The 12,142-nt window shown below is 42.0% G+C and overlaps 1 protein-coding gene across 2 annotated transcripts; it reads right to left on the bottom strand.

The window, feature by feature from the left end:
- Nucleotides 1-7,252: 7,252 nt before the first annotated feature.
- mrpl52 (mitochondrial ribosomal protein L52) lies at nt 7,253-9,524 on the bottom strand. 2 transcript variants are annotated; one of them, XM_085758923.1, is made up of 5 exons: nt 9,432-9,524; nt 8,947-9,016; nt 7,991-8,058; nt 7,666-7,730; nt 7,253-7,563 (listed from the first exon to the last, which is right to left on the bottom strand). In XM_085758923.1, the coding sequence occupies exons 1-5, from the start codon at nt 9,463-9,465 to the stop codon at nt 7,405-7,407; spliced, it is 396 nt and encodes a 131-aa protein (XP_085615049.1). In that variant the 5' UTR covers nt 9,466-9,524; the 3' UTR covers nt 7,253-7,404. The 2 variants fall into 2 exon arrangements, with proteins under 2 accessions (XP_085615049.1, XP_085615050.1); XM_085758924.1 differs by lacking the exon at nt 9,432-9,524 and adding an exon at nt 9,242-9,275.
- Between the last annotated feature and the right edge of the window lie 2,618 nt (nt 9,525-12,142).

The raw sequence follows: 12,142 nt of genomic DNA, 5'->3' as shown, positions 1-12,142 counted from the left end.
GCTGAGAACATCACAGTCTGTCTTTGTTTTTAAAATGTCGACACTTTGGACGTTAAAACTGTTTTAATTTTGGCACTTTTCACATAACGATCGTCTGGATCCAAGCCTCAGTTTAGACTGAGTATCTGCTCGAGTGGCTCTGGCTCAGCGAGACTCATCATCACGGCGTTGTAATCTTCCTCGCGTCCTGAACTCTGGCAGCTCGTATCTGCAAACTATAACACCATGTTGTGTCGACATCGTAACGAGCTGCAGCCATTTGTCAAAACTGGAAAAGTGTTTGGAAACATAGTTATTAATTGTGGTAATGACATCATCTTACATCAGGTCAACATCTGCCATTTTTTTCACACTTCTCTTTTTCGCTTCTTTTCCTCCAACATGTTTCTGCTCTGGAGAATAAAATCCTTCAAAAGTTACACTTCCCAAATAAGTGAGTTTTTTAAAAATGGATATTATGGATATTTACTTTGTTATGTCATTGTTTAACACTAATTTGGACCCTCATAAGTTGTTACCTGTACAATAACTTTCCTTTACACTGTTATGGACTGTATATTGCAGTAGATAACATATTCACAGGACTCATTTTCACCTATTAAAACAATAATTAAGATTATAAAGAACAAAAACACACCTAACTAATGTCAGCTGAATAGTGCTGATGATATGATGATAAAGTTTGCTGTTGTAAGATAAGTGTAAATAAAGACTCTTTTTGCAGGACTAAACTTGACTTAACTTATCTTGACTTAACCTAACTTAACATATCTTGACTTAACTTAACATGACTTGACTTAACCTAACTTAACTTAATTTAACTTAACTTAGTTTAGCTTAACTTAATTCAACTCCCAAGATTTTATTTTCAAAAAAGGTTTTCAGAAGTAGCTGACCTCTCATGGTCCTGACCTCCATGTTGAAGTGATATCATCACCACAGACAAAGAAAGGAAACAAAGAGATCTGATGTGATGTGTGACAAATCTTCACATCCTGACGTCCAGGGCAGACCGGGGAGGGTCGGGGTAGCAGGGTGGGGGTGCAGGGTGTGGGGTGGTTCAGCTGCTGCTGCAGGGCCACAGATGGAGGAGCCTGTGCCTGCGTCTGGATGCAGTTACACCGCTGGTTGTTTTGGACACGCAGCCAACAGTCATGTGTTGAGGAAGGAGTCGGAAAAAGTGATTGAACGGTCACATTTTTCAGAGAAGTGCGTTCCAGCTGAGCATCTGGTATTCTTGAAACATCTGAGCCTCTTGGCCACCGCCACGCAGGCCGGGGCTGCAGCAGCATGCATGTGTGTAAACTGTATGTGTGTTTATATATATGTGTGTTGAGTTTTATGAAAAAAAAGAAGTCTATGCTGTCCCTCTTTAAAATTAATTACAAGCAAAAGTGTGGGAAACTGTAAGAAAAAGAAGTGAGAAAGGAGAAGTGAGAGGGGGGAGATCGAGAATATTTTTCCCTCTGCACATTTCTACCAAAAAACCTCTAGTGCATGCACCCCCCCCCCTCCCCTCGTTCCCCCCCTCCCCCCACACACTTCCCCCCTCTCCCTCTTATTTCCTCACCCATTGCAAAATTATTCTTTTTATGAGGCTTCAGTCTCAAACCACTCCTCCTCTCACCACAAGTATCTCTGGTCTGCTTTTGCTCTTTCTTTCTTTCTCTCTCTCCCCCCTCTCCTCCTCCTCTACTTCTCTCTCTCTGCTTTAACTCTTCACATGCTGTAACACTGCGAGTGTAACGGTAAACATCAACAACAACAACCTGGGACAAACCACAAGACCAGCTATAAGGAAAATGTATGGTACCACATGTAATTATGGTTTAGTCTGTAAAAAGCTCTGTTTTCGTGTAAATGTCATTTTCCAGAAAACATAATAATGGCGGTTTGGCTTCGTCTGCGCATTAACATGATCGTAAAAGTTGTTATCGCACTTTGTTATGTGACTTTTTTTTCTTTTAGCAGCTGGAGCAGTGACAGCATCACTTAATCAATAAATAAAAAGTGCTTTTATAAAAACAGTCTTATCTCAGTTTTGATTGGCTCTTATAACCTGTGGAAGCTCATTCAGCTTCAGGGAACTTGTTTTGATGGATGACTTCTTAGTTTTCAGGAGGCCAAAATATATTTTGCGTGAATGTAATGATTAGTTTCATTTGTTGTCTAAGTTTTGATTAGTTCAAGAGTACAGTAGGTGAGTGGATTTTACCCAGTAGTCGCTTTAAAGACCATAAAGCACATGTTTCTGTGAACTTCCTCTCCACTGGAAAGAGTTGGGTATTTAGGTTTGACACTAGAATTACAGCCTCAAGGTCGTCTGCCTCCACCACTCAGACTAGTTTCACATTACATCCCACATTTATATTAAACATTAACCATTTGTGGGATTTTTTATTTTGGTTACAATCCCTGTATGAATGCATCAAGGCCACAAAGTGTTTTCTAAGATCACAGGGGGTCAGTCAGGTCATCTTTGACTCCATGTAAACATTTGCATCAAACCCGAAGGAAGTCCATTGAGGAGTTTCACATGTTTCAGATGGTGTTATAGCTTACTAGGCTGTGGCGTATTTGTGGCCAGTGAGAGGTTGTGCTCATTCGTGTACTCATTTCTTTTATGTGTTGATGTTGATTGTGTTTTGTTCCTGTTTCTTTTGGTTTGTAATGTATTTTAGGACCTTTTCAAAAACGAGAGGATTTCTCTCAAGGGGTCTTTCCTACCTAATAAAATTTTGAATGAATGAATGAATGAATGGGGTTTGAGATATTAACTTCATTAAAATCTTGTTTTGTGAGGTCGCTGTGACCTTTATCTTTGACCTTCTAGCCAGTAAAATCTAATCGGGTCATCCTTGATCCAGTCCAGGTGGATAATTAGCCTGTCAACGGTGTGGTGGGATAAAAAACCTTGATGGAGTTATTGGTTCATCGAGGAAAGTGAGTCAGAGAGAGGTTTCTTTGTAGTGTCTTTGTTCAAATGTGGCCTGTCTGCTCCACTTGTGTGAAAATACTGTACACTAACCTGACTCACTCCTCTATTTTTTTCCTCCTCACATCTGTTCATCCACTTTCCTCCCACACTGTCCAAACTCCTCTCTCTCTCTCTCTCTCTCTCTCTCTGTCACCTGATGTTTCCATTTGTCTCTCATGCACAATAACTGTTTGGACGAATCCGTCTCTCTGGACAAACCTCCGCTGGATCGCTGATGGATGTGTAGATGCTGCTCAACTATGTACGAACCTTTCCACCTTTCACCACAGAACTCATGGCTCCGCTCTCTAAGAAAAAACAACCTTTACACAGGTTGTGGGTTTTAGAGATCAGTTTTCAGTTCCTGTAAATATCTACAGAGGATCTGGACTAAGATTCATTCATATAACTCTGTTTATACCACATAGAGGTGATGAAACACCCTCAAAAGGGAATTTTCACAAATAGGCAATGCTTACATTTCACCTTTCATGGGTAGAAAATGATTCATTTGGTTCTGATTTTTGGGGAAATTTGTGTTTATTGCAGCTGTGGATACTTCCCAGGAATTAAACTAGACAGTATTACTAAATACTAACCAAGGGGAATCACAAAAACCTCAAACTACTCATGTATTGGTTGAATAGTGTGCCTGAAAAGTAAACAAATACCTAATTGGTTAGGCAAGGCAAGGCAAGGCAATTTTATTTGTATAGCCCGTTTTTACAAACAGTTTGTCTCAAAGGGCTTTACATGGCATCGTAACAACATCCTCTGTCCTTAGACCCTCACATCGACTGAGGAAAAACTCCATAGAAAACCCTTTTAACAGGGAAAAATCTCAGAGAAACCTCAGGGTGAGCAACAGAGGAGGGATCCCTCACCCAGGACGGACAGACGTGCAATAGATGTTGTTACAGACAAGACAGATTACAGTTTATGTCACAGTTACGGTTACGGTTCATGGATGAGTTATCAAAGACAAAAAAGTAATAATACTCTTTATATTATCTTGTGTAATAGGGGAATCCCTAGGTTAAAAAAAAAAAAAAAAATTAATAATGTGTGTCTGTTTTCTCTTCCTTCATATCCTGTTCCTGCTCTGGAGATTTATTAGGTCAACTTTTGGAAAGTGGCTCCCTGCAGGTTGGCATCTGATGCTATTAACTGGAATTAATTAAGTGGCTGAGGACCAGATGTCTCCATATGTTGCCTGTAATTACAACCAACAACTACATACTTCTTTCCAGGAACCGTTCACTGGTCCTTTCTAGGAAATTATTAGCAAACCATGAGACCTGTAAAAAAAAACCTGTGTGGTGATACCTGTTGGTTTTTGCCTCCTGCCTCCTTCACTGATGCCCCCTCTCTCACTCTCTCTGTGTCTCTGTGTGTGTGTGGACAGACAGTCAGACATGGGACGGCCATGTTTAATGCTTGTCGAGGATGTTGCTGATCAGACAAAGGCAGAGTGAAGACATAAAACTCCTCAGACTGTGTCAGACTGCAGGTTTTTTCACTTAGCTCTGGATGCTCCGTACAGTAATGTGGACGTCTGTTTGGAGGTGCTACCCGCTCCGCGAGCCAAGCATCTGCTCTCCTTGTCTTGTAGGTCGCAGGGACGAATACAGATGAGATTCTTGGCAGCCATGTTGGTTTTTCTACTCTTCTTCTTCCTCTTTTCCTCCTCTGTCTTTCTCTCTTTCTCTCTCTCTCTCTCTCTGTCAGCCATTTTAATGCTGAACTCATTCAGTCTGACTGGGCGGTGCAGGAACAACCATCGGGCTCAGCACTCCTTCTCCATGCCAGGCAGGAAGTGGCCAGGACAGCTGCTTGCAATTCAACCTGAGACTTTGTTTGGGTGACCTACATTATGGCACAATTTACTTTCTACTGTAACTTTTTAACAGCACTTTTTTCTCCTCATTTCCCATTCTCCTTGACTCTCAGTAACTAAGACGATTTTACTTTGAAATCTGGGCGTAAAGTGAACTTTGTGCTACTTTATATACTTCCAGGAAAGATTGCACTTTTAACTCAACCCATCCATGCAAGGCTCTGACTCGTGCAGACAGCCTAACTCTTAAGTAGAAGCATGTCTCATAACAGGAAAACAAATAAGTGGTTTACTGTCCAGCGAGCAACAAACAAAGATAATTGCAGCCTGTGGGTTTTTCATACAGTCGCGGACAGTTTGAAACGTTGAGGCTGTGTAATTTTGCCCATCAAGCTACACAGACAGCACCACCATACACCCAGTGAGGAACCTCCCAGGTCACGACCCCTACGGTTGGAGGAGGAAGCGGTGTTTTGGGGAATGAAGTGCTGAATCAGACCCTCCACAAACCCCCCGACTCTGATGCCCACCCTCCTCCTCCCTCCTCCTCCTCCTCCCTCCATCCCAGTCAGGATGCATGCCAGGAAACCCTCCCTGTTCTCTGCTCTGCGGGTGAGACTACAGAGGGCCCGTCAGCTAATCCTCCAAAAACCCAGCCACATCTGTCTCATCCTCCATCTCGGAGCAGACTGACCTCACCTAACGCCCCCCTGCCCTGCACAAAACACCCTCCTCCTCCTCCTCCCTTCATCCCTCCCTCCCTCCCTCCGTTTGTCCACCCGCCTGCTCGCCGCTGACTTCTGCACAATAAGCAACATCTGGTTCTCATTTCACCAAAAACCAAAACAACACGAGGAGGAGAGGAAGGGAGCGATGGAGGGGGGGAGAGACATTCGCAGAAAAGCAGGATGTGAAAAGATGGTGAGTCAAGAGAAAGAATGAGGGGGTTACGTTTCTCAGTGTGGGTGCAGTGAAGTCGGAGGTCTTTGATGGTCCAGGTGTGAGGATACGCGGGATGAATCGAGCCCCGCTTTGACACTTCTTACAACATTATTATTATTATTTGTCTGCGGCCTGTGCAGCGTCTGTCCCTCCCACACTCCTGTGACATGACAAACACTCAGCTCCTTTGGTCAACTGTATAAAAAAGTTAAGACAAGGAGGGCAGAGGGAGACGGGGGGAGAAAACTCCCATCTCCACAGAAAAGAATCTGCAACTCAGCGGCTAGCAGCCCTAATTACAGTGGGGCTTTGCTGAAGTCTGCAACAAGACCCAGGCACAGAGAGAAGGAGAGAGAGAGGGAGGAGAGATGGAGGGAGAAGAAAACGTGAGGAAGAAGGGAGAAGAAAGCTAAAGTGAGGGGGAGTGAAGGGGGGAGACAGGAGAGGTTTACCTCATTTTGTAAATAGTCTGTTTATAAATCACAGTCACTGTAAATTAGTGCTGACTTTACAAAGGCGCAGCTGCGTTAAGGCCGGCGTCTCTGTGAAATGTCGTTTTACACTAAAACTAAAAACTGCACACGACTAAAAAGTTGAGTCCAGGCGTCAAAAAAAACAAAAAAACAGGAGGTGGAGAAGATCCAAGACCCTCACTCACACTTGCAACAATACAACTATTTAAGTCCCTTTAAAAACAACTGGAATCCAGTTTCATCACAGCTGATTTATGTTTTCTGCTTCTTGAAACGAGATGATGCAAAAGACACGAGTTTTTGCAGCTTGATTAAGAGTTTTTGAAAAAAAAAAAAGAAGAAGGAGAAAAAAAAAAACACTTTCTGTGGGACCGAGCCTTCTGCCAACTTAGCAGCAGCCGGCTAATCATCTTTCCAGACACCGCGCTGCAGAAGAAGGCCACAGACAAAAATTCCAGCTCTTCTCCTCTCATTGGCCGAGATGCACCGTGAAAATAAAACCCAGAGTGGCTTTAAATGAGCGACACAAAAGCTTAATTAGAGACCAGATGTTGCCAAAAAAGCACCCACTTCTCTCTACAAACATGATCCAGCGCTCGACCTCATGTTTGTGTTTGTCTTTTCTGACTCTGGTGCCGGTGTCACATGAGGTTTTTTCCTTTTTATTAGGTGTCCACTTAAACTGAACTAAGCTGTTTCACCGCGGTGGTCTTCACCAAAACATTCGTCATGTATTTCGACTAATAACGCTGAGCTACTACAGCATGCCAAGGTGTGAACCCCTCGCTCTCTCTCTTAAACACACACACACTGAGGGTCCTGAATCAGTGCCACATTATGTTTGCCAGCTCCTCCCTTCCTCTGCCTCCCCCAACAAAACTCCTCTCTGAGCCCAGCGCCAGACAAAATGGCGTTTGGGCTCTCCATACCGCCTTAAAAAAGGAGAAATGCTGCATTCTAGTGGAAGCTGAGAGACATTAAAGTTCATCTGTAAAGTTAAATCCATCATCAAACAGCCTCGTGTTCAAGGTTTAAAGCAAAAAACTGAAATGTTTAATTCAGAAATCTGTGAATAATGAACAGTAATATATATATATAAACCCATACATCCTTAATAAAACATATCAAACAAACAGAATGTGACTATGTTACGTGATTACAGTGATGATTTGTGTCTAACTCTGGGATTTCTGCTTTTTCTTCATTAATAACTTCCCTTTAGGTTTGAATAACAGAGACTTTTTGTGCTCCTCCACTCTTTTGGCTTCGTCCTGTCTTTCTTTACACATCTCTATTCCTTTGTCCATCTCAGCGTTCAGCATCACGATGCGTCGCTGTGAGAGGAAGAGAGAGACAAAGAGCCAAGGTTACAGATGAGTGTACGTCAGAATTAAAATGCAGACAGAGATGTTGAAAGATAAATATGTGATACTCACTGCTATAACCTCCCTCTCCTGCCTCCTCCTCAGCTGGCCCTTCAGCGGCGGTGCTGGCCTCCCATCTGTTTACAGAAACACAGGAAGTTTACTCACAATGCAAACTATGAATTAAATGACAAAGCATGCTTCAAGTACTTATGGCATTTCTATTAATCATAGTTGCAGCTTTCTAACAGTGTTACAAGTTCAGAGTGAAGAAGATGGAGCACAGATGGAAACACTAGGTAACCACACATTTGACCCCTAAAAGGACAAATTCAAATACATCAGTGTCAGCTCAAGTCCCCTGAAATACGTCTAAAGAAGTTGAAATCACAGATACCTGCGTACGACCAGTCAGGCAGATCTGTCAGAGGTCCATACTCTGTGCCGCTTCGAGCCAGTCCATGTCTGCAAGAAATCACACAAATATACAGTATTTGAATATTACTAGAATTACAACAATTATTGTGAAAATGTTCGCTTTACTTCTGCACTTTACTGCTTTGTGTTCACAGAAAATTACTGTATATAAGACTTTTGTCAACACATGTCATTATAGGTCCAACTTTACAATCAAATGGCAAAAATATTTCTCCTGGAGAATGAAGCTGTTGATTGAAGCACAAGTTCATATTTGAATTTATTGAGGGATAGCCCCTTGAGATGTAGCCTCTCATTTTCGAGGGGGTCTTGAGTACACAAGTAACACATACAAACATACATTCAACAAAACAATAGTACAAAACAGACAGTGCAGAAAACAGAAAAACAACACAAAACAAATAACAATGAAATAAAACAGATGCTTGCTGTCGGCACACCCCCAACCCTGTCCTCAAATGATATGCGGAAAAAATAGAAAATACACAGAACTGAATATAGTACATGGATCATACTCAAATTAAAAACATGAATAAGTGATTCTAACAAAAGAAAATAAAGATGACCTAAAGCAGTGAAAGGAGGTAATGGATCTCAAATGAGGAGGAAGAGTATTCCAGTCAGATGGAGCTTTATATTGGAAAGACCTGCGGCCAATGTCTTAGAAAATTCTTGGTACAAAAAAGCGAGATCTAGCAAGAATTGAACAGTGATTTTCTCTTAAAGCCTCAAGGTTGAGTAACAAATCAACAGCTTCATTCAGGTCTCTACCATGTCTGTTGATACTGAGTTACATGTTACACAGTCCCAAACAAACCAGCTTTTGGAGGCAGCAGGGTTGTTCTCCAGTTTGTAGTCAAACCTTGATCATGGAATAAACATTCATGTGGAGTAAAAACAAACCAATGAACTTACTCTTTCCTCCACTTCTCTCCAGCCTGTACCCCACACGTTGTGCTGAACTGCCTGCTGGAGCTTCTCAGCACTGGAAAACAACAACAAGAAGAGGAGTTAGTAGAAAACAGCCTGAGTCCAGTGAGGTGAGGTCACCTGACTCACCTCCAGACACCTGCAATCACCTGGAGCCTCGGGGACACCCACTCATGTCAAACTGTGTCTGTCTCTAGACACGAGAGACTGTCGACAGAAGAGTATTTATCTCATCTGTAGCCACTGAAGTAAACACATCACCATGCTGTCAACAGTTTACCTGACAGAGCTGTTAGCATTAGCGCTAGCCTCGGTGGACGACGAGCCTTTCTACGTTTAAACCAGTCACACAAACACACGTTTTATCAATGGCAGCGGCTGTTACAGGTATTTACAACGACAAAAACAGAGCTTCACGGGCTTAAAAGTGCGTCTGACACCGCAGATGTAATGAATAACCTCTGTCTTACCCGAGCAGCACAACGTCCTGATGGTGGCCGCCATCTTGTCTGCAGTATTCAGTGTTGACCACCAGGTGGCGCTGAAGATACACGACTGACAGGGGGGCTTCCTCCTTCTACAACTTCTACTTCTTTCTGAAGTATAGAATAAGATAGTCAATACAAGGTAAAAATAAATAAATAAAAAAGAAGAAAAAGCCATGCATTGTAAATTTTGCTTACTATTATAAATAGGCATAATAGTAAATCAGCATTAATAACCATAGATAAGGCTCCAAAGTGAAAACAGAAATGCAGAATGGGCACCCATTATTGTTATTATAGCAAGGTATATATTACATTGCTGTATTATTCTGCATGTGTCCATGTGTGAGCATAATTTTTATGTCATATCTTATCTACTTTTGACTAATATAGATTATTTTGTAACAGTGCGTCACATTGAACATGATGACCATGTGTTTTGAGGGGAAAATCTTTAACCTAGTTGTCGATAAAAAATATTGGTGTCCTTCTGAAATGAGAAGAAAAAATAAGAGTCATTTAATAGAAATACTCAAATTTGTACTGAGAGTGCTGGGGGGGCTTTCTTCTTCTTTTTCTTCTTTCAGTGTTTTTGACGGCTTTTATAGCACATTAACGAATAAAAACAAAACAATTAAAGTGACAATAAGTATTTCTTCCTCATTGTAATATGAGTTTCTCATAGTTGTAAGTTGTTTTGGTAAATGTTCCCAATCTGCTTTAAAAAAAACAAAAAAACAACCTTAATTGTTTTGGTTCTCTATTGCGCCCACGTGCTGTATATTTCTTCATAAAGTTGTTCATTCATATTACCTGGCCCAGGAACAGAGGCCTAACTAATGTCCAGCCATCATGTCATGTGTAGTCGCTGTAACCACAATGAGCCTTCAGTGGAGAGACACTAAAAACGTTAAATGGGCACAACATTACAATGTCAGAGTCAGGTGGGCTGTAATGAGGTGTTTTGAGTAAACAGTTTATAATGTCTCTGCTGGATGAGCTTAGTCATGTCTGAGAAAAATGATGTGATCAAGCCAGGGTTATCTCGGCTTGGCCTCGGAGGCTTTAAGCTGCAGAGATCGTCCTGTTTGTTTATTTAGGTTTAAAACAACATGTATTTATCAGATATAGCCAGGGGGGTGATGTAATGCAGTGATTCCCATCTTTTTTTTTCTTTTTTTGGCCTCTGAACAGGACGTAACGTTGTATTTGTCACCACCTTGTCCCTCTGGCCTCGTATAAACATGAATACAGTGACCATGTCGGCCTATGAAATGTTTTCTTTCTCTGATTGTCAAGGTTTTTCTGAAGGTTTGGTTCAGTCTCAGTCTCCAGAGTATTGTTTTATCTAGTGACCCCTTGGACAGATTTTGGGCCTTCTAGGTGACGTGGACCTTTGTGGGTTTTCTGAGCTTGACCCATACTTTAGCATCACTTAAGTTTACCCATTTTAATTTCACAAGTTGTTCCTTATGTGTCTCCCAACTTTAAAGACTCAACACTGGAGTGTCCCCTTTTGGTTTGGAAGAAAAACAGTCATCTCCTGAAATTACTTGGAGCATAAAACGTTTCCTTTCTTCAGTGTTGAAAGCACTGATTACAGACACAGAGGAAGATGGGAGGGGGCTGGTGTGTCTTCATGTGTCTCTTTCTGTGAATAATATTGTATTCTGCTGGGGAAGGGGGGGAGAAAAGAGAAGAAAAGCCACACAGAGCAAGGGCCGCTCTCTCTCTCTCTCCCTCGCAGCTCTTCAAAGTATTGTTTTTGTATGAACTGCTCCGACACTAAGCCCAGAAGAATTTCTCTGTTAGCTTTTCAGACAAGTTGCCACTCGCAGCCCTGTGAGGTGGAGAGTCTGCTGCTGCAGAGAGGCTGCTGCTGCTGCTGCAGGGACTCCGGTGAACCGCAGGGCCCATGAAAGGCTCCCATCTGGAGGGGGGCTCCGGGGCAGATAGATAGTAAAAAAAAATAAAAAAAAGCCGACAAGCCTATCCAAACACGCCGGTTGTTAATGAACAGAGCGGCGCTTTATCGGCAGCTTGTTGTGTGTTGGTGTGTCCGTTAAACTGCCACAAAAAAAAAAAAAAAAAACGGCCCGGAATCAGCACTGACTCATGCCGGCCAGTCCTGAAATAGTAGCGGGATGTTTACTCTGTATCGTCCTTGGAGAACACAGACACGCCGAAAAAATCCACCAGCCGCGTCACTCCGTCGTGTCCCTGCGCGCATTCCTCAGGCTGCTGGTTCAACAAAGTAGTTCCCCTTTCCCTAAACGATGCGGGTTTTATCTCACTTTTTCTGTAATATGCAGTGGCAGCACTTGCAGATTTTTTTTTTTTTTACACTAGTACTCTGCACATTTGAATTACTTTAATAAGTATAAAATAAGATAGGCTACTCATCTAGAATCTGAATCATATTTATTTGCCAAATATGTGCAGATATACAAGGAATTTGACTCGCTTGTACACACATAAAAGAAGGACATACAGAATGAGGACAACAACAAGTAAGCAATAACACAAATACAACAAATAAAAGTGGCGGTGGATTAAAGGTGGGCAGTTAGTATAGTGCAAATAAACAATGAGGTAGTAGTGCAATGATATTAATAATAAATACTGGATATATAGGCCTATGTTATTTACAGCAGGGTTGTATTGTAGTATGTACAGTAAGCAGGATATGGCAGTGA

Source organism: Trachurus japonicus, chromosome 18 (genome assembly GCF_045865225.1).
Source record: "Trachurus japonicus isolate A0001 chromosome 18, Traja_1.0".
Classification (NCBI taxonomy): domain Eukaryota; kingdom Metazoa; phylum Chordata; class Actinopteri; order Carangiformes; family Carangidae; genus Trachurus; species Trachurus japonicus.
Note: the sequence above shows the minus strand (reverse complement) of the source record. Positions and strands in the feature narration are given on the sequence as shown.

Coding starts and splice junctions, on each gene's coding strand:
- mrpl52 (XM_085758923.1), bottom strand. CDS start 9,465: ATGGCGGCCACCATCAGGACGTTGTGCTGCTCGG. Junction 8,059..8,946: donor GGAGAGAAGTGGAGGAAAGA/GTAAGTTCATTG, acceptor GATTTCTTGCAG/ACATGGACTGGCTCGAAGCG. Junction 7,731..7,990: donor GCCTGACTGGTCGTACGCAG/GTATCTGTGATT, acceptor TTCTGTAAACAG/ATGGGAGGCCAGCACCGCCG.